The sequence below is a fragment of the Dendropsophus ebraccatus genome, chromosome 10 (assembly GCF_027789765.1).
Source record: "Dendropsophus ebraccatus isolate aDenEbr1 chromosome 10, aDenEbr1.pat, whole genome shotgun sequence".
NCBI classification, from domain to species: domain Eukaryota; kingdom Metazoa; phylum Chordata; class Amphibia; order Anura; family Hylidae; genus Dendropsophus; species Dendropsophus ebraccatus.
Window position 1 is genome coordinate 46,042,130 of NC_091463.1, and position 27,648 is coordinate 46,069,777.

Below are 27,648 nucleotides of genomic sequence, written 5' to 3' on the forward strand. Positions count from 1 at the left end.
TATTTTTTCTGTATATATTTTTCTTGCATTGATTGTATGGTGGAGTGCACTCTTCAACTTTTGTCTAGCTCTTTGTCTTTGTGGGTTAATATTCTGTAAAGACGGGGAAGGGAGTCCCCCGTCTAATTCAACATATCAGAACTGTCCATAATGGCGATACCTCCTCACTAAAATTACTCGGCCTTGAACGGGTTAACCCCCCTAAAGACGGCTCAGACAGACATCAAATTTTATTAAGAAGGGAATCCACATGGATTTCGCGTCTGAACGCGGTTGGCCCGCTCGGCCTAAACGAGCGCAATGATTTAAGTGTCTTTATCCGATACCTGTTACTTGTTTTTACTGGTTTTTATTTATCACGTGCACATTGTAGTATGTATATAACACCCCTCCTGGCATCCTGACGTCATCACCTGGTCGACAAAGGGGGCGTATCCCCGAAACGGCCGTCCCAGGACGTGCACACACCTGAATCCTTCCCCTCCCCGCAACTTGTGAATGTAATAAAGCCGCTAAGCTGAAGTACGGGTGAGTGCTACTACGCGTTTCTTTCCTTGAACTTTGGTACATCTTGCCTCTGTAGTCTGCACCCCCACCCAGCAGCCACATTCACACTTATTGTCTGGCTCAAGACCGTTCCATAGACCCACTCCACATAGTGCAATATCTGGAGCGGTGCAGGTCTACATCTTACCACCTTCAATTTAACTGTAATTGCTTCTCACGAGCCCTGACAATTAAAGGGTGAGGTGGGGTTATATGTATGAGTGAACAAAATGAAGGAGGGAGTAAGTTAATACACCAAAGTGGGAAGGGAGGGGGGGGGGGAATACTTAGAGGCCTGCTGAGTCGGTAACGTCACTGCACCATGTAAATAATCGAGAAAACAAGATCAAACAAATGTGCAGTATTCAGATAAGTGATGAATAGGAGAAATCCTGCCCAGAGGCAATCCTAATTATAAAGAGGACGGAGAGGAGGTGCAAGCCTAGGTCACAGACACTGTAGGCCACGCCAATTTGACACAGGGCTGCAAGTTTTAAAGTTGTTTTTAGGACAATAACTGCATCACCTGCCAAACGGAGCCCAGGAGAGATCTTGAATAAAAAGCAGCTATCCGACGGTACAAGCGGTTTGGGGGGGGGGGGGGGGGGGGAGGGCGTCAGCAGATCCTGGGTACAGAGTTGCTTTAATGAATTTACCCTTTTGAAAAGTAGACACTATTCTGTTACAACTGGATATGAATAATTTGTAGGTCTTAACAGTAATCTCTCCTCTGACCCCAGATGTGTGAATATATTACTTTTACAGTTAAAATAATTCAGAAGCCAGCTGTAGCAAATTCTACTATTTTTATTTATTTATTTATTAATGCCTAATAGTTATAAAATATCCAAATAAAAGTTATTATACATCTCTGATAACATCAAATATAATCCTGGAGCAGAAAAGAAAATAAGATACATAAGAAAATAAGAAAACATAATAGCATTTATAGTAATGGTCGACAATCAAGGTCCAAGACAACATGGTCCACATGGGGTGCATAGGATTTCACCTTTGCAATATGCAAAATACTTGTGCGCCATGGAGTGCCATGAACTTCTTGTAAGAATGTTTGGATTTTAGCTTCGGCAGACTCTGCCCACTTTCTCCAGATTAAACTTTGTAAATTTCCAGGAACATGAGCCGCAGACTTTTTGTCATCCTGATCATGTTTGCTGGAAACAGTTTGGAAACAGTCCACGTTATGGTGAATATGTAGAATACCACCAGTGTTTTTTTTCAAAACTTTACATGCTATATGGTAGCCTGATTCAGATGTGGGAATTAGACCCAAATTCACACGATCTGCTACATCATGCAACAGCAGCTAGAGAAACAGAAAATACATATTGATTCAACCTCATGGTATGTCTGAAAAAAATAAAAAAATAAAAACAAACCTCTCATCTCTATCCACAGGATTGGAGATCCCCCCTACCCCAATCTCCTGGAGTACAGCTGTTTGGCTGCTTTTGGCAGCTCCATTAGTGAATGAATAGAGTATGACATACATGTTTAACCCACGAGACTGAGGTCCTCGTTTTTATGATCACAGCTGGCCCCACTAGCCAGACCCCCGCAATGAACTAGTTAACCCTATCCTGTTGTTAGCTGTCACATGTTGTTAACTGTCAGATAAAAAAATTCATGCAACCCCTTAATGCCCCATGACGTTACTGGATGTCATGACTCCGTTAAAGATTTATAATCACAAGAAGACACTCGATGGCAACCAGAGGCCTTTCAAATGTCTCTGTGGACACTATATACACACACTATGTAGACAGGCACTACTAGTAGATCTTTGATCTGACAGTTAACTGTAATATATTAAAAATACATATATATTTAAAAAGTAATAAAAAAATTTAAAAATAAAAAAAGATATAAAATCTACTATACTAAAAATTTTAATAATGCACTCAAAAAAACCTACACATTCACATAAAAGGCAACAAGGTTGGAATTGAATTAAACTTTATAGGTATGAATGTAATGATGATAATTATCATTATAATTGTAAGTGATTACAATATTAGAACAAAAAGGATAGGTTTATTGAAGAATACTCTACAACTCATAGAAGCTTATTGGGCCACCTCTAGCCTGGATAAAAGATATGGTTGGACATGGAGGCACACAGGTTCCTTATAGCATCCTGCAGCACACCTGCCCACAGATACAGTTGCAGCTGGGCCAGTAGATCCTGCACAGAGGTAGAATGCGGAAGCTGGTGTCCCATAAATGCTTGACTGGCGATAAATCTGGTTACTGGGCAGGCCAAGGAAGTCATACAATCAGGCAGAAACATTTCTGGGTAGCCCCTGCAGTTTGAGTACCAACATTCTCATACTGAAAACATCAGCTGGAAGCCTTGCCAGAAGAGGCAATACATGTGGCCGCTGGATATAGTGCACATATCCTGTTGAGCCATAAGTGTTCTTGATATCACAGCTAGGGGAGACCAACTGTCATATGCAATTGCTCCCAAGGTTGTCACACCAGCAGTTGAAGCACTGTGTTGCTCCACAGCAAAGGCTGCATTGAAGCACTCACCACAAAGCTTTCATATGCAAACCAAATGTTATCACATCAGAAACAGAATCTGGTTTCATCACTTATGATATGAATAATGATATTGTTTATACTCAAGAAATATAGCTGACTGATCAGATATACCTCTACTATCCAGACTCATCTAGCCTCTGGTACCTCAAGTGGGCTCCATTTATTTTGACTGACTCGCAAGTCAAATGTTTCATTTCACCATTCCATTTGAGTTATACAGTATCTCGTGAGTTCTTTATGCTGGTGTTTCTATGTGATTGCTTTTCTGTTTGTAGTAGTTTGTTAATTTTATTGCTTGTGTTAAAAATATACACTCACCGGCCACTTTATTAGGTACACCATGCTAGTAACTGGTTGGATCCCCTTTTGCCTTCAGAACTGCCTCCATTCTTCGTGGCATAGATTCAACAAGGTGATGGAAGCATTCCTCAGAGATTTTGGTCCATATTGACATGATGGCATCACACAGTTGCCGCAGATTTGTCGGCTGCACATCCATGATGCGAATCTCCCGTTCCACCACATCCCAAAGATGCTCTACTGGATTGAGATCTGGTGACTGTGGAGGCCATTTGAGTACAGTGAACTCATTGTCATGTTCAAGAAACCAGTCTGAGATGATTCTAGCTTTATGACATGGCGCATTATCCTGCTGAAAGTAGCCATCAGATGTTGGGTACATTGTGGTCATAAAGGGATGGACATGGTCAGCAACAATACTCAGGTAGGCTGTGGCGTTGCAACGATGCTCAATTGGTACCAAGGGGCCCAAAGAGTGCCAAGAAAATATTCTTCACACCATGACACCACCACCACCAGCCTGAACCGTTGATACAAGGCAGGATGGATCCATGCGTTCATGTTGTTGACGCCAAATTCTGACCCTACCATCCGAATGTTGCAGCAGAAATCGAGACTCATCAGACCAGGCAACGTTTTTCCAATCTTCTACTGTCCAATTTCGATGAGCTTGTGCAAATTGTAGCCTCAGTTTCCTGTTCTTAGCTGAAAGGAGTGGCACCCGGTGTGGTCTTCTGCTGCTGTAGCCCATCTGCCTCAAAGATGGACGTACTGTGCGTTCAGAGATGCTCTTCTGCCTACCTTGGTTGTAACGGTTGGCTATTTGAGTCACTGTTGCCTTTCTATCAGCTCGAACCAGTCTGCCCATTCTCCTCTGACCTCTGGCATCAACAAGGCATTTCCGCCCACAGAACTGCCGCTCACTGGATGTTTTTTCTTTTTCGGACCATTCTCTGTAAACCCTAGAGATGGTTGTGCGTGAAAATCCCAGTAGATCAGCAGTTTCTGAAATACTCAGACCAGCCTTTCTGGCACCAACAACCATGCCACGTTCAAAGGCACTCAAATCACCTTTCTTCCCCATACTGATGCTCGGTTTGAACTGCAGGAGATTGTCTTGACCATGTCTACATGCCTAAATGTACTGAGTTGCCGCCATGTGATTGGCTGATTAGAAATTAAGTGGTAACGTGCAGTTGGACAGGTGTACCTAATAAAGTGGCCGGTGAGTGTAAATAAAGCCTTTAAAAAAAAAAAAAAAAAAAAAAGATAATAAGGTTATAGTCCAGGGGTGGGGAACCTCCGGCCCGCGGGCCGCATCCGGCCCCTGAGACCCGCAGCTCCCCTGTGATGCGCGCCGCTCTGGGGGAGGAAGGAGCCGGCATACACAGCATCCTCCGGTGTCTGTGACAGCTGCCGGACACAGGAGGATGCTGTCTATGCCGGCTTCTTCCCCAGCAGAGCGGCGCGTGTCTTCAGTCTCCTGCGGGCCGCGCGCGATGATGTCATTTCATCGCGCGCCGCCTGCAGGAGAAGACCGGCACAGAGGACCTGGGACAGAAGAGGACATGGGCAGCGTGGGAACGGAGGAAAGGTGAGTGGGATGTTTATTTTTTTTATTTGGGAGTTAACTAGGTCACCAGGGACAAGACTGATGGGGGTTAACTAAGCCACCAGGGACATGCCTGATGGGGGTTAACTAGGCCACCAGGTACATGCCTGATGGGGGTTAACTAGGCCACCAGGGACATGCCTGATGGGGGTTAACTAGGCCACCAGGGACATGCCTGATGGGGGTTAACTAGGCCTACCAGAGGCATCACTGGGGGGGGTTAACTAGGCCACCAGGGATATGCCTGATGGAGGGTTAAATAGGCCACCAGGGACATGCCTGATGGGGGTTAACTAGGCCACCAGGGACATGCCTGATGGGGGTTAACTAGGCCACCAGGGACATGCCTGATGGGGGTTAACTAGGCCACCAGGGACATGCCTGATGGGGGTTAACTAGGCCACCTGGGACATGACTGATGGGGGTTAACTAGGCTACCAGGGACATGACTGATGGGGGTTAACTAGGCTACCAGGGACATGACTTGGGGGTTAACTAGACTACAAGGGGCATCACTGGGGGGGTTAACTACAACAGCAGGGGCATCACTGGGGGTTAACTACAATAGCAGGGGCACTAGGGGAACAATACTTTGCCTTGCCCCGGGTGCTGCAAACCCACGCTACTAACTGCCGCACACGGCATGCGGCCCTCGAATGATTTTATCAATGCCCGACCGGCCCTCGACATGGAAAAGGTTCCCCACCCCTGTTATAGTCCATGCCCCCCTAGGGTTGTTCTTTATGACACCACTGCAAATAAAGGCAACGGTAGCCTGCTGTCAATGGCACAACTGGTAAATTTAGACTGGTGCAAACTAGCCACAGCAACCAATCACAGCTCCTCTTTCCTTTCACCAGAGCTGGAAGCTGAGCTGTAATTGGTTGCTGAGACCAGTTTGCACCATTCTAAATTTTACACCCTTTGATAAATCTCCCTCCATGACACCAAATTTCCCCCTGCTAAGTACAAAAACCTACTCGTTTTGCGCGCATGGGCCCTTAATCATTGTGTGACCATGAGTAAGCGTGCATGCGCGCGAAACACGTAGGTTTTTGTAGCTTACCTAGACATGAGCTTTTTATATGAAATGAAGTTTTAGAAATTTTTAATTATGGAGTGCTGGGGCCACCACTTTGTTACTGATATAATAGAATGATGTATACAGCTGATACGGTACTTATGTTATACTGTATTCAGTTCCAAGAATAGTTTCAGGGCTTGGCAATACGTCTCGTATGTTGGTGTCTCATTAAACAGATGATAAAAGACATAATTGTGTGCGCTATTATATATGTATGCTGTACATGTTTCTGCTTCAATTAGACACTTAATTCAGCATTTTCTATACTTTGTTGTTTGATAAGACCACCCCCATAAGGGCCCTATTACACTGACAGATTATCTGACAGATTAATTTAAACCAAAGCCAGGAATGAATTTGCAAAGAGGAGAAATCTCAGTCTTTCCTTTATTACCTGTTCTCTGTTTACAATCCATTCTTGGCTTTGGCTCAAAAGAATCTGTCAAATAATCTGTTGGTGTAATAGGGCCCTAAAAGACAGAGTTTTGTGCAAAATTGGGTGGTCGGCTCATAGAGGTTTCACTGTATTATGAACTATTGTATACTGTACATTACGAATTTTCCTAAATCAAAATATTATACAGCAAAAATCTTTTCAGTGATAAATATGACACTACATGTATTTATTATTCAAATAGTACCACTATCACCAACCAAGGTTTTATTGTTCAAATGTTAGGTTCTCTCTCCTTTTCCCTTACTCAACATTCCTGACTGCCCCCCCCCCCCTTTTCTAAAATTTCACTAAACAAATATTTTAATTATATTCATAGTAATTGATATCTTTGTCTCTCTTCATCATTGCTGTGGATAGTCCTGCTTTAGAATGTTAGAATGCAAGCTGTGTCTCAGTAATGAGTCATTTGAGAAGGCAAGAAAGCTTCCGAACTGATAGGATGCTATAACTAGAGAAGAGCACGTGGAGGACATCTGCTACCCCAATGAGTCATATTCTCACACTTTTCTAGATACTTTTTATGGATACTATTCAATATTTATGGCATTCTTATTGCATTTATTCTATTGATTGTACTTCAACTTATTGTAAAACGATTTTCCAGGCTAAGAAAAAACACATCTACTTTCTTAAAACAAAAAGAAAAAGAAAAACAAAAAACAGCTCCTGTCCCCAGGTTGTATATAGTTTTACAATGAGCTCCAAATCCACACCCAAACTGAGGATAGGAGAGGTGCTGCTTCTGGAAGAAAGTAGCCATGCTTTACTAAGCCAGGACAACCCCTTTGAGTCTTTTATGAATTATTCCCCTTACATTGCCTCCCACCTGGTGTGAGACACAGAGACTGACTAATCCCTTATTTATGTTCTATAGGTACAGTGGCACCTTAGTTTAGGAGTAACTTGGATTGAGTGCATTTTGCAAGAAGAGCTCAGTTTTTCAAAATTGTAACTTAGTTTAGGAGCATTGCTTTAGTTTAAGAGCTCCCTGTACTGGATGAGATGGAAAGTCGAGGAGGGGCATGGTCTGCATATCGGGGTCTACAGCCCTGTACTCTGACCCAGGAAGTCTTCCTCACCTTCCAAATCATAGCAGATCCACTTCAGGCTGGGGATTACAACAGGGGACAGGGCTGTGGAGGTAATCTCTTCATAGCTGTAACCCCTCTCTCCCTGGACAGAGAGTGCTGCTATACTTTGCAGGAAGGAGTGAGCAGTGCATATGTGGGCAGTCTCTGTCATTCCTTGTGTTTCCCATCCTCTGTATTCCTGCTATTATGTACCTGCACTTACACTCAGCTATACACACCGCTGCTATAATGTGCCTGCACTCAAACCTACACATTTTTTTCATTCTTATGCACTTGCTATACATTATACTCCGCATGTTGATTTCTATGATGTAATATAACATATCCAGTTTTCTAAATGTTTGTTTCATTTGTTTTACGTGTTATTCAGAATTGCAAAGAATAATTTTTGGAGTGTGGAACCATTTGTCTGCATTTTAATGATTTCTTATGGGAAAATTTGCTTTGGTTTAAGAGTGAATTTGAATTACAAGCACAGTCCCGGAGCAAATTATGCTCGTAATCCAAGGCACCACTGTATTGCTTTACATTTGCCTGTGTCCATTTATGTGAATTATGCAATAATTTTCAGTAATCTCTTTTTTTTGGGGGGGGGGGGGTTAACAATTGAGATGTGGCTGAGCAGTCCAGCCACAATACATCATGTATATGTGACAATTATCCCCTCATCAATTGGTGTATACTTAGATAAATAGGGTTCAGGGAAGAAAAAGAGCGCTGCACCTCACACCTATGGCTGACACTAGTGCCTCTCGGCTGCATAAAAAACATAAGAATTTTGTGTACGAATTGATCAAGCCACACTGCCCCATGTACCGCGTGCAGGTATCTGATACACACTAAGTCCACACTGTGTCGGTCAGTGACCACCACCCCCGCAGGCGTGCATGAGCAGGGAAGGGGGGCCATGAAACGGCCCTGCAACCCCCATGCCACAGGACCACACCCAAAAATGCCCCCCCAGAAAAACTCCCAGCCAGCACCGCCGGCGGAGGAAGCTGCCCCCAAACAGCACAAGTCTGGATAAGGTATTACGCTCACCATTGCTACTGCAGATAGAATGGGACAAACAGGAGGGAAAAAAGCACATGCACTCAGGTGTCTCCTGCTAATTGCGGTCATGTGGGTCTTCCAGGAGGAGTGCAAAAACACTGAGAAAAGAGAGAAACAAAATACGGTTCAGGGAAGAAAAAGAGCGCTTTTAATCCCTCCTGTTTGTCCCATTCTATCTGCAGTAGCTATGGTGAGCGCAATACCTTATCCAGACTCGTGCTGTTTGTGGGCGACCTTCTCTGCCGGCGGTGCTGGCCGGGTTCTGGTGTGGCATTTTTGGGTCTGGTCCTGTGATATGGGGGGTCGCAGGGCTGTTCCATGGCCCCCCCTTCCCTGACTGTGCACGCCTGCGGGGGTGGTGGTCACTGACCGGCACAGTGTGAACTTAGTGTAGGGACCCATGTGTATCAGATACCTGCACGCGGTACATGGGGCAGTGTGGCTTGATCAATTCATACACAAAATTCTGATGTTTTTTATGCGGCCGAGAGGCACTAGTGTCAGCCATAGGTGTGAGGTGCAGCGCTCTTTTCTCTCATGTATTGCGCTTAGATAGATAGGGTCTGAGTGACACAGCTGGTGTTTCAACTGTGCCAGGAATGTATATTACTCAAGTCTGTTAAATTATTTTATCTACATATTATTAAGGTCAGATTTTGCGTGATTATGTGATACTTAGCTTGAGTTGTAGTTTTCCCAAAATCTTGAAAACCCTTTAGGGTTACATTTTAAATTGTGGTTAGAATTTCAGAGGCTCGCACATTGAGTCACATGTCCATACTTAAAGGGCTATTCCAATCTTAACCAACATAGTTATACTTATTGGGCTCACAAAGTAAAATATTTTTGCAAATACATTTATTTAGCCTTCTCCTGATATGCTTCTCTTTCCCTCCTATTGCTGAGAGCCCAGCAATAGTTACCAACCACCACTCTGCTCTTAAGGCTGGACTGATATATAACTATATACTATAGCTATATATATAGATCACTGCTTTCAGAGCAGAGAGGTAGGTTGTGGGTAACCTAGACAATGAGCTGTCAGTGATGGGAGGGAAAGAGCAGCATATCAAGAGAACGATAAATGAAAATATTTGCCATTTGCCGCCCTGCAAGTGTTACATTAAACAAGAAAACCCCTTTAAGATGTTGTATGGTATCTATAAGACGTGTATACGGGTTGTGGCACATGCCTGTGTATGGATAGCACATGCCTCGTGGATGAACACATAATATATATGTAATACATAATATATCTTATATACTATACTATGCCCCCCCCCCATACCTTGTCTGAAGGAATTTGAGAGGCCATGATAAATTAAAGGAGATGCCCGACCTCAGCTAACTTCTTACAGGTTGCAGGGGAGAGAGTAAGGCTGCATTCTCACGTTCAGTGATCCTGACGGATCACGGACGTGGAATGCATGTACCGGAGTCCCCCTGTGGCCGGACAGCATCTGTAATTAGATGCTGGGAGCAGGGGAGACTGTATTCATAAGCACCGCGCTGTAATGAACCAGCCGTGCGGTGCGGTTACTACAGCGCGGCGCTTATGAATACAGTCTCCCCAGCATCTAATTACAGATGCTGTCCGGCCGTGGGGGGACTCCGGTACATGCATTCCACGTGGAACGTGGGAATGTAGCCTAACAATGAAGCATGGCTTACCTCTCCCTGTGCCTTGGACCCCCAATGGAAGGCATTTTACACCCCAAGTTGTTATTTTCTTCCTGCCTTTAAAAAAAAAAAAAAGACATGGAGGCCAAACTTCTCCTTTAACTGCTTGATATCCCAAACTCCCTTTTATCTGACCCTGTCGTCAATGATCTCTACTGGGGGTATGTCTAGGTCGCCCAGAACCTATTATTTGCTTTCACATAACCACTGCTCCCAACATCTTCTTAGGGTAGCTTCACACGTACCGTATCGCAATGGATTTGATGCTGTGTTCATTCATTTAGTCAAATCTGCTGCGGATCCGCTGCGGATCTGCAGCAGAAAATCCATTGCGATACGGTACATGTGAAGCTACCCTTACAGTTTGGTCGGAGCAGCCTAGATGGAGGGCAATTTTTCATCCTGCTTCAATGATGTGCTCCCTCTCAAAGTCTGTCAATTAGTCTAGTTGTCTTCAAGTGCATCATAGAAGAATTTCTAGTGGTGAAGAATGTCTCACCAAGAGGTACCCAAAAGAAGCTTTTAAAAACCTTTTTATAAAGCAGTGGGGTCACCACTTTTATGCCCTTTTGTGGGGCAAGTGTGTCTCCAGCATATATGTAAAAGTTTTATAGCAATTCTGGGTGCATTGATTTTTTGTGAATGAGTATTTGGTATTGCATATAAAAACAATATCAATGAATAAACCAAATTGTACCAATAAAAATTTTAAATCACATTCAAAAACTGAGCAGTTGTATAGCTCCTTGGATGGAAAAATTAAAATGTTATAGGGGGGTAAGAAAAAGTAATTTAAACCATTTTAACCTCTTCAGGACTGGAAAAATTTTCATTTTTGCCTTTTTTGTCCCCCCCCCCCCCCCCCTATAGCCTTAACTATTTAATTTTTCCTTTTTTTACAGCCATAAAGGGCTTGCTTTTGCTGTACGAAACTGTACTTTGTATTAACACCCAATATTTTACTATAAAGTACACTGCAAAGAAGAAAAAAAAACTCACTTGTTATGAGTATTTCTCAAGTCAGGACGATTAGGCTACGTTCACACAGAGCAAAAGGAGCGGATTACGCAAGGAAATATTTCCGCCTGAAATCAACTGACGCTGAATTCCGAGCAGAATATAAGCAGAATGCAAGCAGAATCCCTGCGTATTCTGCTAGGAAAGTGTTCAGCTCGTAATCAGCTCTTGACAAATTCAGCGCGGAATACTCGAGGAATCCGCGCTGAATCCGCATGCATTCAGCGCTGAAATTCAGCGAGTATTTGGTGAGTAAACTAGACTATACCAGAACATATACTAGAATCCTCCTCCCCCCCTTTTCCCCATTTCCGCGCTGATTCAGCGAGTAATTTCCGCTTGTATTACGCTTGTATTCCGCGCTGAAACAGAAAATCAGAGCCCCATTGATTTGTATAGGCTTCCGCTAGCGGAAGAATGAACATGTTCATTCTTCTGGCGGAAAGCGGATTAGTTCAGTGCGGAAATTCCACTGTGTGAACTGCAGAGCAGAATTTCCATTCAACACAATGGAAATTAGCTCTTCACCTATTTTAACGGCTGAAATTTCAGCGCTGATTCAGCGCAGAAATTCAGCTGCTTTTGCTCAGTGGGAACGAGCCCTTAGTATGATACCCAATTTGTATAATAACAACTAAAAAAAAATAAACTTTTTACAAAAAAAAAAATTATATGCCTTTAAATAATCTCTGATCACCATAATTTATTCATTATTATATCTACAGCTGTTTGGGGGCTCTTTTTTCTTTTGCACAAGACTATGTAGATTTTATCTTTACCATTTCGATATAGATAGGACTTTTTTTTTAATCAGAGATGCGATATGACCCAAAAAATCTAATTCTAGCATTTAAAATTTAGTTAATGACATCTACTTTGAGGAATTAATTACATAATATTTCAATTCAACATACAGTGATACTACATATGTTAAAAAGGCTTTTATATTAACTTTATGGCATCAAGGAAAGTTACATTTTACTATGTTTGCTAATCTTGATGGTAGGGCTGGGCGATTTGGCAAAAAAATAAAATCTCAATTTTTTTTTAAATTTTGGACAATTCTCGATTTAAATCTCGATTTTTTTTCTTTTTGCTAAACAGAACATTATTCTCCCTGAAGTGTCAGATACTATTTTAATGATGTTTGAGACAACTATATTGCTTTCCACTGTAACAGTACTCCTCCTGTGCCCCTATGTAGTAGACAACCCCCCTCTGTGCCCCATATAGTAGTTTCCCAAATATGTGCCCTATGTACTCTGTGCCCCCAGAGATGTTTTTTGTTCCTCCATCTAGGTAGGGAGTAGTAGTGGAGGTATAGTGGATAAGGGGTGTAGTAGTACAGGTATAGATGAGGAGTGTAGTAGTAGTAGAGGAACAGATGATGGGTGCAGTAGTAGTAATACAGGTAAAGATGAGGGGTGTTGTAGTAGTACAGGTAAAGATGAGGGGTGTTGTAGTAGTACAGGTAAAGATGAGGGGTGTAGTAGTAGTAATACAGGTAAAGATGAGGGGTGCAGTAGTAGTAAAGGTAAAGATGAGGGGTGTAGTAGTAGTAGTAGTACAGGTAAAGATGAGGGGTGTAGTAGTAGTACAGGTAAAGATGAGGAATGTAATAGTACAGGAACAGATGAGGGTCAGGGACATAGCTAAGAACATGGGGCCCCATGAAACCTTGGTGACTGGGGGGAGCATGGGGCAGACTGGGGGGAGAGGGAGCATGCATGGGGCACACTGGGGGGAGCATGCATGGGGCACACTGGGGGGAGCATGCATGGGGCACACTGGGGGGGAGGGGGAGCATGCATGGGGCAGATCGGGGGGAGCACGGGGCAGATCGGCAGGAGCATGGGGCTGACTGGGGCAGGAGGGAACATACCTGGTGTACCCGCTTTGCGCGGGCGCACGCCACCGGCACTTGCGCTCTCCTCCCGCCCGCACATATTCCCCGCAGCGGACCCGCTTCCATAGCGGGATTAATATCACCTTCCGGCCGCACATGGAGGTCCCCGGAGGAGGCTGCAGATACTGAAGCATCGGGTGATAGTGTTGCTGCTGTACAGCTCCAGTAACCGCAGCGACACTATCACCCGATGCTTCAGTATCTGCAGCCTCCTCCGGGGACCTCCATGTGCGGACGGGAGGGAGCGCGCGTATACGTCAGGCTATGGGGGCGGGTCAGCGGGGGTGACATAGGATGTTGCTGGGCGCTCTGCATAGGCTGCTGGGTGCTCTTGCTCCTCAGGCTATTTCAGTAGCTGGAGGAGGAGAGCAGCCCGCGCGCCTGCATATAATGATTTTTTTTTTAGAAAATCGATTTTCAATTTTCCAAAAAAAAATCAAATCAATTCTCAAATTCTGGGCAAATTAATCGAATTAATTTGATTAATCGCCCAGCCCTACTTGATGGGAATCCCTATGTAATTTTGGGCTTATTTACACACCACTTTAAAAATTGCTTGTTACCTGTCTGTTGTCACCTTCATGTATTTGGCATTTGTGAGAAACCTTATTGAGTTCCAAGTTTCTTTGCAAAGCTGCTACAGCATGAGGATTCCATTCACATGCATGAACAAATGCTGCACCTGCATGGACCAGGAAGGGCAAAGTGAAGTATCCGATTCCTACAATACAATAGCCTACAGTTAAACAATAGTGAAGGTCTGGGTGTTTTGTCAAAACATATTCTAAATAAGCATGAACAGCCAAAAATATGTCAAATGAGAAGCTTTAGTCAACTTTACAAAGGCAATTGGGATTAACAAAAAAAACCAAAACAGATAAAAGCCAGGGATCCATTAAAGGGAACCAATCAGCACAACTGTGCTAATAAATTTGGTGCGGCCTCATCTGGAGTATGCTGTCCAGTTTTGGAACCAGATTCATAAAAAGGATGTTCTAGAGCTGGAGAGGGTACAAAGACGGCCAACTAAACTAATAAGGAAAATGGAGCATCTTAGTTATGAGAATAGATTAAAAGGATTCAATTTGTTTAGTCTCAAGAAGACACGTATAAAGTGAGATATGATTTATTAATTTATTTATTTAAATATATAAATGTGCCCTACAAGAAATATGGGGAAAAGATTTTCACCTCAAAGGACAAGGGGGCACTGCCTCCGAATGAAGAAAAAAAAGGTTCAATCTCCAGAGGCGACAAGCCTTCTATACCATAAGAACAGTGAATCTGTCCTGGTCACAGCAAAAACAGTAGAGGTCTATAAAACAGGCTTAGGGTACAAACCCACGCACCGTATACACAGCAGATACGCAACAAATACGTAGCAGATTTGTTAGTACAGATTTGATGCTGTGTTCAGTTATTTAGATATAATCTGCTGCGTTTTTGCTGAGTGTTTGCTGCGTATCGCAGCAGTAAATACGCTGCTTATACGGTGTGTGGGTTTATACCCTTAGACAGGTTCTTAGAACAAAAAAACATAAATGCATATGTATAGAACCTACCATTATCCGCCCCCCTTCCCTGTATCCATCCCCTCTTTGTATATCCCCTTTCCCTGCTTTTATCCCCTCTTTGGTTGAACTTGATAGACATGAGTCTTTTTTTCAACCATATTAACTATGTAACAATGACAGAACTATGCTAATAGGCTCCAGACTTGGGCCCCGTTCCCACTGAGCAAAGGTAGCGGAATTCCGCGACGGAATTGTCCGCCGCGGAATGCCGTTAGCCTCCCGCTCATAATGGGAGTTTATGGGAGGCGCACAGAGCAGGAGCGTGCGCCTCCCATAGACTCCCATTATGAGCGGGAGGCTAACGGCATTCCGCGGCGGACAATTCCGTCGCGGAATTCCGCTACCTTTGCTCAGTGGGAACGGGGCCTAAACCTAGCTAGGACAAGTAGTAGCTAAGTCAAGTTGAGTTGAGAAGAAGAGGGGAAGACAGCAGGAGGTAAGAATGGAGAGAGAGCTATTAGTTGTACTTTCCACATGTACGAAAGGGTCAGCACTTCTACTGTTAGGCTGGGTGTACATATATCTGGCGGTCCAGCAACCTTCTTTTGTGACAACTGATTGCAAAAATGCATCAGTTGTCCTATCCTTTTTTTTACATTAAACTTCAAGGCCGGATGGCAGAACGCTGCAAGCAGTGCTCTGGCGTACAGTGTGTCTGGTGAACCGGTGGCATTATTAACACGCCAGATGCGTTAAACGTTCCCAGTAAATAAATGGGATCAGTTCAAAGAAAAGCACCAAAGAAAAACACTGCCGGATCGCTGGGTGAATGTCTGAGTTCGACAGGTAAGATTGTGCAAGGACCCTTAGATATTTCTGCTTTTGTTGGCATCAGGCCTGGCCAGGATACCTTTTCAGAAAACTCTCTAGCTAAACAGGGAGAAAAAAAACCCACATAGGATTTGCTAAAAAAGGATTATAGGATTGTAGCGATGCACTTCGGTTGCAGGCAACCATAAAACTCTCCTCTCCGCACATTCCGATACAGTCACCAGACATGACCCTTCCACCATAATGTTCTTCAGCAGTTAAAGGATGAATTTAATGTAAAACTAGAAGCACCATTCCCCTGAAGAGACTCTGAACCCACAATCTGATCCCCCCCAAACCGCTTGTACCTTCGGATAGCTGCTTTTATTACAAGATCTTTCTTGGGGTTCGTTCGGCAGATGATGCAGTTACTGTCCTAAAAACAACTTCTAAACTGGAAGTCCTGTGTCAAATTGGCATGGTCTAGAGTGTGTATGCCCTGGGATTGCAACGCCTCTCCTCATCACTAGGAACACCCCTGAGCAGGATTTTTCCTATTCTTGACCTAAACACTGCACAGGCACCCTAAAGGGGTTATCCAGCGCTACAAAAACATGGCCACTTTCTTCCAGAGACAGCCCCACTCTTATCTACAGCTTGGGCGGGGTTTTGCTGCTCAGTTCCATTGAAGTGAATGAAGCTTAACCCCTTAAGGTCAAAGCCTATTTTCGTTTTTGCGCTTTTGCTTATTCCATTTTAAGTTTAAAAGTCCATAGCGCTTGCATTTTTTCACCTAGAGACGTATATGAGCGCTTATTTTTTGCGAAACCAATTGTACTTTGCAATGACCGGCATTATTTTTCCATAACATATTCTGCGAAACCGGAAAAAAATCATTTGCGCTGTCAAATTGAAAAAAAAAACGAATTTGTTTTGATTTCGGGGAGTTTTGCATTTACGCCGTCCGTCCTATGGTAAAACTGACTTGTTATGCATGTTCCTCAAGTCGTTACGATTACTATGATATATAACATTTATAACTTATATTGTATCTGATGGCCTGTAAAAAATTCAAACCATTGTTAACAAATATACGTTCCTTAAAATCGCTCCATTCCCAGGCTTATAGCGCTTTTATCCTTTGGTCTATGGGGCTGTGTGAGGTGTCAGTTTTTGCGCCATGATGCGTTCTTTCTATCGGTACCTTGATTGCGCATATACGACTTTTTGATCGTTTTTCATTACATTTTTTCTGGATTTGATGCGACCAAAAATGCGCAATTTTGCACTTTGGAATTTTTTTGCGCTGACGCCGTTTACCGTGCGAGATCAGGAATGTGATTAATTAATAGTTCAGGCGATTACGCGCGCGGCGATACTAAATATGTTTATTTATTTATTAATTTATATTTATAAAATGGGAAAAGGGGGGTGATTTGGACTTTTATTAGGGGAGGGGATTTTTTATTAATAAAAACACTTTTTTACTCTTTTTTTTTTAATGGACTAGAAGCCCCCCTGGGGGGCTTGTATATACGTAGCACTGATCTCTCATAGAGATCAATGCTGTGTATATACACAGCAAAGATCCATCAGATCGGTCATAGATTGCTATGGCCTGCTGCAGGCCATAGCAATCTATTGCCGAGCCGGGATTAGCGTCATCCCGACGCTGAGGCCCGGCACGGGCAGAAGAACGGATCTCCCCCCCGCGATCGCATCGCGGGGGGGAGATCCGACCCACTAGACACCAGGGATAGTGTGCATAAAGCACTTAATAAAGTGCTTAATTAGCCGGCGCGGCAACGGGACCCGCGCCGGCTAACAGAGGCACTGCCCGGCTGCACGTGTCAGCCGGGATCAGCGCCGTTCAGAGCGGGGTCCCGGCGGGACCCCGCTTTGAACATCCCCCGCGGCGCCATGACGTATCAGATACGTCATGGGTCGCTAAGGGGTTAAAGGGAACCAATCACCTGAAAAATCGATATGAGGCCAATAATCTGTGCTAATACACTCCCTAACACACTTTCCACACATATATCTATAGCAGCTGCCCCATACACCCCGAAATCATACTTTGAACTTGTCCCGCACTGTATGCTAATTCCTTTTAAGTAGTCATGGCTCGGGGGCTGGGTTTGGCTGTAATCACGCCTCTACGCGCGACATTCACTGCATCATCACCGGGGGCAGGCCTGGGACTGACTGTGTAGCTGTGATACAGAGCACAGCCGCTGCTTATCGTCCCTCTACTGTGTATGTGTGACCTGTCCTCTCACACAGGCAAATGCTGCTTTACACAGCCTCCCTGAATGGATCATTTTAACCCAACAGTTACTGTGTGTGGCCCCCTCCTTTCTCACCTGTGTGCTTCTGGTGCAGCTCTGTCTCTGATGCTGTCACAGAGGGAGACAAAGGGCCCTATTCCACCGGACCATTATCGTTTGCATAATCGTTAACGATCTCAAACGACCGCTATTGCGAAAGGCCTGAAAACGTTCACTCATTTCCATGGAACAATAATAGTTACTTATGATCGTAATTGCGATCGTTTTTTCTTCGCTATTTATTCGCTATTGCGTTCGTATCTATTGCAAACGACCGAACGATGTCTTATTCAATGCGAACGATTTGCGAACAAACAACGATAAAAATAGGTTCAGGTCTTATAAAGCGATCAACGATTTCTCGTTCGGTCGTTAATCGTTAACTGCATTTCAACCGAACGATTATAGTTTAGATTCGAAACGATTTAACGATAATCTGAACGATAATCGTCCGGTGGAATAGGGCCCAAAGAGTGCAGCCACAAGGCAGGAGGAGGAAAGGTGAGGGGAGAAGAGAAGGGCCGGAGAACATGTGGATAGGGAGAAGGGGGGCCGCTGCTGTCACAGGGCGATGGAGTCACATGGAGAACATGTGGAGAGAGAGGAGGGGGCCACACACAGGAACTGCTGGAGGGGGAGGGGGGATAAGAGCGTCCCTGAATAAATCATTTAACCCTTCTGGGTTAGAATCATCCATTCAGGGACGCTGTGTAAAGCAGCAGCTGCTTGTGTGAGAGGACAGGTTACACATACACAGTATAGGGAGGATAGGCAGGGGCTGTGCTCTGTATCTCAGCTACACAGTCCCAGCCCCGCCCCCCAGATGATGATGCAGTGATCGGGGGCTGTGTATGACGCCCATAGAGGCGTGATTACAGCCAAACCCCGCCCCCGGGCCGTGACTACTTGGCCTGACCGTGACTACTTGAGAAGAATTAGCATACAGTGTGGGACAAGTTAAAAGTATGATTTTGGGGGTGTATGGGGCAGGGGCAGCTGCTATAGATATATGTGTGGAAAGTGTGTTAGAGGGTGTATTAGCACAGATTATTGACCTCATATCGATTTTTCAGGTGATTGGTTCCCATTATTTGACACAGTGCTGCAAGTTTAAAGGGGTTATCCAGCGCTACAAAAACATGGCCACTTTTCCCCCTACTGTTGTCTCCAGTTCAGGTGCGGTTTGCAAATAAACTCCATTTACTTCAATGGAACTGAGTTTCAAAACCCCACCCAAACTGGAGACAACAGAAGGGGGAAAGTGGCCATGTTTTTGTAGCGCTGGATAACCCCTTTAAAAGTTGTTTTTTTAGGACAATAACTGCATCACCTGCCGAGCGGACCCCAGGACAGATCTTGGATTAAAAGCAGCTATCTGAAGGTACAAGCGGTTTGGGAAAGGCGGGGGGGGGGGTCCGATTGTGGGTACAGAGTTGCTTGAACAATAATTTTATTATATAGCGCCAACATATTCTGCAGCACTTAACAATTCTGAAGGTAGATACATACACAAAATCAGACATTACAGAGATTCACATACACCCATCAAGTCAAACATGAGGATTGAGGCTCCTTGGGGAGTGAGATTGTTTAAAAGGGAACTCCGGATAAGAAAAACTTGTTTTCTATTAAAAGTACTTAAAAAGTTAAATATATATGTCTATACAATGTGTTACTGTATCTGTGCGGTTCTGCCACACTGGTAGCTGATAGAAATCCAGGAAGCCTCTGTGCAAATCCACATTGTCTCCTGATCCCATTGCTCTCCCCCCTTAGGAGACAAATCTTCCATGCCTCTGTATCACATTGTGTGTGTTTGCTGAGATCAGGCTGATGATGCAGAAAGGGGGCAGGGCGTGATGTCCCAGGAGGCTTGGCTGGATCCCCCAATCCCCTAAGTGATTCACCATCTCTGACCAGCCAGAAGCAGGTGTTGCACTGATTTCTCTGATTGTGCAGAAGTGTGCAGTGAAATTAGGGCTGTGTTCCTCCCTGTGGTGGGGTGACCCTCCCTGTGGTGGGGTGATTGTCGTCTGCCTCATAGGGGTTTTTGCCTTCCCTGGATCAACACAGTAGGGTTTCCCTGGGTTTAACCTGATGGACTCTTGTCTTCTTTCAACCTTATTTACTATGTTACATGTTGAAGGTTCAATGCAGTACTGCAGCGTATTCACAAAAATGATGCATTAACACAAGTAAACGATGCTAAACGGCAGAGAGGATCAGAGCCTTATTGCAGGGCTCAACTTCAAAGATAACAGATGCTTGATCATAATATGTGTGCGAGGAAATGAAAAGAAAAAAAAAATCTATAAGTTCTTTACTTTATTCCAATATCAGCGTTACAGGTAGAGAATACATCATGCTGTGTGGTGCTACAGGTAGAGAATATAGTGTGCTGTGTGGTGTTACAGGTAGAGAATACAGCGTGCTTGGGGGGGGGGGGGGCCACAATGCAGTTGTGGAGGCAGGGTGGCAGGACTGTGATGAACAGCTGAGGGAAAGCATTGCATTCTGGAACCTGTAGTACTGTGTACAACTGATAAACCAGGAAGTGCAGAAACACAAAACAGAACAAACCCCCCCCAAAACAAATGAATTTTTGGTTTCAAAAATGGAATAGATAGGTAAGTAATGCTATATGCTTCTACAGAAGTTTCATTTTTTTAACCTCTACCTGGAGCTCCCCTTTAAGAGCTTACAATCTATTTCTTGGATACAGTTTCCAATAAGGGCTTGCAGATGGATTCAGAGAATTTAAAAGCTGTTTTGGACATGTCCCCAAGGTGCCCATACACAAGAGGTTCCCGGGCTTCATCATTTTCAGATGGCAATTTACAGTATATTACAAAAGTTGGTACACCACTCACATTTTTGTATATATATTAGTTTTATGGCATAACACTAAAGATGTGACAGTGTATAGAACAGTGTAATTTTGGTGTGCCCAAAACAACGCAACACACAGCCATTAAAGTAGTTATCCAGCATTATGGCCACTTTCTTCCAGAGACAACAGAACTCCTGTCTTTAATCCACTCACAAACTTGAAAAAACATCACTGTATACAGAAACATTCAAAATGTAGCGACCATGATACATTGCTTCCTACTGCAACATATGAAAAATATACACATTCAAATAAGTGATGACCCTTGAGGCTTAGGGTCCATTTACACAGAAAGATTATCTGACAGATTATCTTCCAAAGATTTGAAGCCAAAGCCAGGAGTGGATTTGAAAACAGGAAACATTATCAGACTTTCTTTTATGACCTGATCTCTGTTTATAGTCTGTTTTTTGGTTTTGGCTTCAAATCTTTGGCAGATAATCTGTGTAAATGGACCCCTACCCTCGTATTTAATGACTGCAAAGGGAGGGGGGCAGGATCACATATCTATGGGTGTATATATGTGTGAGTGTATATAAAACATTCCAGAAATATGAGCCATATTCTGAAATATTACTGTGCATAAATAAAAAGCAAGATATACCTGCATATAGGTCAACGACTATCTCTTTGGAACACTTAAATGTTGCCACTCTCTGTTTTTCGACTATGTTTCCAGCTGAGAACATGCACTTGGTCACATCAAAGGTGTACCTGCAGAGATATAGATGAGAAGAAGAAGAAGAAGATAAATTGATCATTACAACATTTTAGAACTAATTGTGATTTTCCACAATACATACCGAATGGCATTGTCCACATGTTCCACCCAACTATTTTCTCCAAGTATCAAGGTCACATTAGGTGATCTCATTCCATCATTGAATACGCAACCCTGTTTGGCTAGGCGTTTAACTCCAAGAGAACTTGCTACAATGGACCAAAGTTCATCACCTACATATAGAAGGGAAATTACTTGATTTATGATTTCTACCACCTTACCATATATATTACAAGCGTATTATATACCCAATTTCTTCCATATAGGGTTACAAAAGCAGTCTTCACTGAAAATGACCAAGTCACCATGTCGCTGCCAAGACCGAGGTAGGTCACATTCCAGATTTTGTGTCCAGTTTATTTCATATGTCTCCAACAGGTTACATAGGTCCATGCGTAATTTTTGTGCTGGGGACTGAACTCTACATTTTTTGGAGAGTACAGGATTCTGAAAAATAGACAATATGCAATAACAGTTTACAGAACTCTGACTCAAGTATTAAATTTCTATCAACCAAAAGTTCTCTCTACCGCAAACGCCAAGTTCAGTCGACATAACTACTGTATAAACCAGTGGTGGGGAGCCATCCGGCCCCTGAGACTTCCCAGTGCGGCCCACGGCTCCCCTGTGATGTGAGCGCCGCTCTGGTGGGGCAGAAGCCAGCATACACAGCATCTTCCTGAGTCTGTGACAGCTGCTAGACACAGGAGGATGCTGTGAGTGCTGTCCCCTTCCCCACCAGAGCACGTCTTCCTTCTCCTGCGGGCTGTGCATGATGACGTCATTTCATCGCTCGACGCCTGCAGGAGTAGACGGGCACAGGTTAGAGGGGAAAGAAGAGGACCTGGGCAGCGTGGAAGCGGAGGAAAGGGGAGTGGGATGTTTATTTTTTTTTATTTGGAACAGGCATTGGGGGGTTAACTAGGCTACCAGGGACATGACTGGGGGGTTAACTAGGCTACAAGGGGCATCACTGGGGGGGTTAACTAGACTACAAGGGGCATCACTGGGGAGGTTAACTACAAAAGCAGGGGCATTAGGGGAACAATACTTTGCCTTGCTCCAGGTTCTGCAAACCCACACTACTAACTGCCACACACAGGTATGCGGCCCTGGAATGATTTTATTAATGCTGACTGGCCCTTGACATGGAAAAGGTTCCCCACCCTTGGTATAAACGGTTGGGGATCTTAAAGGGGTTGGCCACTTTATATTTAAATTGTTTTGGGTGTAGTATTAGTAAGTGTATTCACATTACTTACTGCTCTGTGGTGAGGCTGTTCATAAGATGGCTGACATGGAGAAGCATGTGAGTGGGGCGGGCCATGGTCACATGTGCCTCCATGTTGGTCATCTTATGGACAGAGTCACCACAGAGCAGGGCAGCACAGCCTGGAGGAGGGGAGTCTGGTTTAAACTATATGAGGCACACAGGAAGTGTCTGTCAATAAGGGCTGTGAGTTACTAATACTGTACACTTTTTGTACACTGTAAATTTTACTACAAAGTGGTCAACCGCTTTAAGATTTTATAAAGAATTGTCATACAAGAAGTTTTCTATACATATACATTGAAAAAGATTAAAAATTGGCTACATATGTTAACAGTTGTGAAAGGGCTCCAAACATACATAAAATGTTGAGATCAATAAGAATTGCACCATTTAAATGGGTAAATGACAGGTGCCACACTTGTCATGTGTCTGACTGGCACCCTTACAATGTGATGGCAAGGTGCAAATCAGTTACTACGACAATCAGAGGCCTTATTAGGCCTCCATGCCTGCTGCTGCAAATCTGCCAAAAAAGTCTGTTTCAGGCACAGTCTACTAGTAAAACACCAAGCTAATTCGAAAAAAAAAAAAAAAATTCTAAAAAAAAAAAAAAAAAAAAAGACCTATCTAAACCAAAATAGTACCAATTAAAACTACAAATCATGGTGTAAAAAGGCCCCTAATACAACCCCTTGACGACAGAAAAATGCAGCAGATATAGAAAGATAGGTAGAGGCAGTAAGAGGCAGAGAGAGTAAGGGAGAGGCCGGAAGAGAGAAAGTTAATTAGTAGAGATGAGCGAACCGGGTTCAGGTTCGAGTCCATCCGAACCCGATTGTTCAGCATTTGATTAGCGGTGGCTGCTGAACTTGGATAAAGCTCTAGGGTTGTCTGAAAAACATGGATACAGCCAATGACTATATCCATGTTTTCAACATAGCCTTAGGGCTTTATCCAACTTCAGCAGCCACCGCTAATCAAATGCCGAAAGTTCGGGTTCGGATGGACTCGAGCATGCTCAAGGTTCGCTCATCTCTATTAATTAGGCATCAGGGAAAGATAGAGGAAAGTAGTGGCGTAGGCTGTGTGGCTGTGAAATTGCTCTTGTCCTGTAGCTATGCGTGTCCAGCAGCAGCTGCAGACCTTGTGAAGGCCCCAGGTCTGCCATGTATATGTCCCAGTTACAATGCTGTATATACTGACAGTTGCAATACATTGTAACTACCAAAAATAAGTAGTGCCAAAAAAAACAATAAAAAGATAAATACCTGTCTCCAGCTTGTGTAAATGTATGTGTGCAGTTTACCTTACAGGAGCTGACTTGCTTCAATATATATATTGAAGGAGAAAGTGTGATGTCGCCGTTTTGGACCAGGTTAGTAAGAACTTTTCAAAAATTCTGTTTGTTCCCAGACCAAACTTTTTGCAAAATTTGTAACGAAGTTCTCTGATAGTAGAGTAAGACAAATGGGATAATAATTTATATTTACAATATGTGTACTCAATGTTTGCACTATTTGGTAAATGTCCTTTAACTTTTTAGGATGTAATAGGGCTTAGAAGTTTAGCAGCAACAGTAACAAGAGTGATGATCATGTTTAGTAACAGTAGCGCCTTTAGGTACACTAACAGGAGCAAAGATCCAGTACAGCAACAGGGGACAAGGACTTCTACAAGGTACAGTAACGGGTGACTATAGATACAGTAGTGGGAATTAGGGGAGATTATAAGGTATAGCAACAGAAGACAGGAAATACTATTAGGGACAGGAACAGAGGAAAGGGGTAATGATTAGATACAGCAACAGGGGTGACGATTAGGGTAGGAAAAGGTTAATTTGTGCGTGTGTTAGTTCTCTGTTACTTTGTGCCAGACTTCTCTCTCAGCTCTGAATTCCTCCCACAAATACTGGACTGTTTATAGTATGTGAAGTAGTATGCATCAACTGTACACAAAAAGGTGGTGTCAACCTTTCCTAAACCTGTGCGAATAAACAAGTTAATACTTACAGTAATCAAAGTTTTCCTGCAAGAGCTTCCAGGGGCTATTTTTTCCGACAGAAGTGATACATCACATTTTTCTTCCAGAATTGGAAGTGCTACCATACCATCACCAAGCTTTTGTACACTATAACGACCATCTAGAACACCTGTCTTCTCCAAGTATTCTCTGTAATAAAAACAAGTAGAGAAAAATAAAATTCACACTCAAGAAACTAAAGCTATGAATGGCATTCATTCATCTGAGGATGGAGGTAGTAATTTTTTTAACCTTTATCCTTGGCGTCAATTAATTACAATTTGTAGTTTATTTCAGACGTAAATGAGGTTTGAGCTGGACTATCAGCCTCAGTGCAATGATAAGCTATGGCTGTCCCTTCCTAATGAATATTCATCCAGCGCTCTGCAGTGATGAGTGCTGCAGTAAAATCATTGCAGAGCACTACCTCAATATGCATTAGAAAGGGCAGGTCGGCCAGGTGGTAGTTCGACCCCCATTTCACCAAACTGCATCATACACAATACACTGCATGAAACATCATGAAAACTGCGCTGAGGATCTAGATAAGAAAATTATCTTCAGCCTCTGCGCCCCATGCGCTATAGGGATATATGAGCAGGTTAGCTACTTCTAACCTACTGTCAGTTTCCCTTTACCTGTGCTCAAAGCACAGTGCTGCTACCCTCAGACAATTTTTGCACAGCGGGTTTTTTTTGGCCTGAAATAAAAACAACTTTTTTGCCATTTTCTCAATTGAATGTAAATTACTATAGGCATTTTTTCAGTACGTAAGTTATGCAATTCCAGGAGGGAAAAACACCACTATGCATTTAGAAGGCCAAGGGCAGCTTCACACAAGACAGATTACAGCGAAAATCTTGCTGCGAGATCCGTTACGATCCAAGGTCCTGGCAGTTCCTATGCAAATCCATACTTGCAGCAGATCTTTCAGACCGCTGCAAGTATGTAAATCACCGCCCCCCTTAACACACGCTGCTGGCACATACATCACCTGTCCTTAATCCGGCTTCCTGCTCAGCCAATCAGTGGCTACAGCTGGGAAACCCACTGATTGGCTGGGCAGGAGAGCAGGAAGCCGAAATAAGGACAGGTGAAGTATGTGCCAGCAGCGTGTGGGTTAAGGTGGCCGCTGGGCAGGAGAGCAGGAAGCCGGATTGAGGATGGGTGATGTATGCACTGGTAGCGTGCAGGTTTGCGGGTGATTTACATACTCGCAGTGGTCTGAAAGATCCGCTGTAAGTATGTATTCACGTAGGAACTACCAGGACCTTGGATCTTAACGGATCTTGCTGCAATATTTACAGCGAGATTTCCGCTGCAATCCGTCGTGTGTGAAGCTACCCTAAGGGGGAAAAGCACAGTCTGCAGGGCCTGCTGCAATTTAAAAACAATTGCAAATGCACTGAGCACATCGCAGAAAACATCCTGTGGTTATTGCATATGATTTCCCGCCATTGACTCTGAGCTAACATCTAGCCACAACATTTTTGAGTTAATCCTTATGCTACATTCACACGTTCTACAGTTTTGTCCATAGGTGCGAAACCGTAACTACAAACAGCACTGCGGATGTGCACCCATAGTTGTCTGCAATGCAGACTCATTCATTTGAGGATGGTAATCCTACCACAACTGCGGTCCGTAGTAGGACCTGTCTGTTATTTTGTTTTTTTACAGCATAGTTTACATCACTATGGATCAAATGAATGGGCCAGTACCAGACTTTCTGCCTTAGGCTTGTTTACACATTGTATGAGACCGCTGTCACTTTGCAGGATCGGCCGGATGATCTTTACCGCCGCTAAATTCGCATCAGAATTCCCCACTGCCCACAATGGAGTGTGCAGCCGGAGCCACACGCTCCATTGTTTGAACCGACAGGGTTTTCCCGGGATTCTATGATTTCACATGTATAAATCCCAGCCATTGTTGCGATCTGCATTTGAATCTAAACACCCAATTTTATACTGACATCCTATACTACATTGGTTTTATAAAACACTGTAAAATACTGCATGGCACAGGTTCTGTGGTTTAATTCCTGTATTGTACCTGTATTTTTGTGAAAAAACTAGTTCTGTTAAAAGGGCAGGAATCCCAGGAACAGGAGGGTCGCCTGACTCCATGAGCAGCCTTCAGTCACCAGCTTCAATGTAAAAGAGCCACATGCGGGCGCAGATGCTGCTTCGTACTGTCCCGACTATTTTATGATTCTACTGAATGAATCCCAGACTGGTAAGAAACATGCAAGTCCCTATACTGGAAATCAAGGACCATAGCACTGCTTCTCCTAGGAATAGGACCCTAAGGTCACCGCATTACTAGACTAAACAGCGCCATTTCTGCGCTTGTGCAAGATAAGTTCACACCGGAATACAGTGTCTGCAGAGAACGGTGACGTATCCGGAAGAGGCAAAGATTGGCCATTCAGACGCCGGCAGGTCACGTGACTTGGAGGCGGGAGGGAAGGCTCTGCAGCACTGACTGGCGAGGAGGGAGGCACTGCTATACAGGCATTTCAGTTTGCTGAGGGGAGTGTGAGGGAGATACTGTTGGTAGGAGAGGGAGAAAAGAATGGGGGCGATGTTATTTACCCCGGAAATAGGTTATTTACACGAGGGAGCCTCAGATAGGGAGGGGATGTTTTTTGCACAGAAAAGGGAGTTTCTCCTGTTTTTTTTTCTACGTGAAGTTTTATTTTGCTCAGTGGGGCTTTT

The 27,648-nt window shown here is 43.8% G+C and overlaps 1 protein-coding gene across 3 annotated transcripts; it reads right to left on the minus strand.

Annotated features, from left to right (window-relative positions):
- Window positions 1-1,380: 1,380 nt before the first annotated feature.
- On the minus strand, window positions 1,381-27,306 carry TRMT12 (tRNA methyltransferase 12 homolog). Of its 3 annotated transcripts, none has more exons than XM_069986382.1 (7): window positions 26,984-27,306; window positions 24,919-25,078; window positions 21,885-22,083; window positions 21,659-21,785; window positions 21,460-21,569; window positions 13,878-14,035; window positions 1,381-1,873 (listed from the first exon to the last, which is right to left on the minus strand). In XM_069986382.1, the coding sequence occupies exons 1-7, from the start codon at window positions 27,055-27,057 to the stop codon at window positions 1,493-1,495; spliced, it is 1,209 nt and encodes a 402-aa protein (XP_069842483.1). In that variant the 5' UTR covers window positions 27,058-27,306; the 3' UTR covers window positions 1,381-1,492. The 3 variants fall into 3 exon arrangements, with proteins under 3 accessions (XP_069842483.1, XP_069842484.1, XP_069842481.1); XM_069986383.1 differs by having other exon boundaries at window positions 13,878-13,996; window positions 21,659-21,809; XM_069986380.1 differs by having other exon boundaries at window positions 21,659-21,809.
- Window positions 27,307-27,648: the final 342 nt, after the last annotated feature.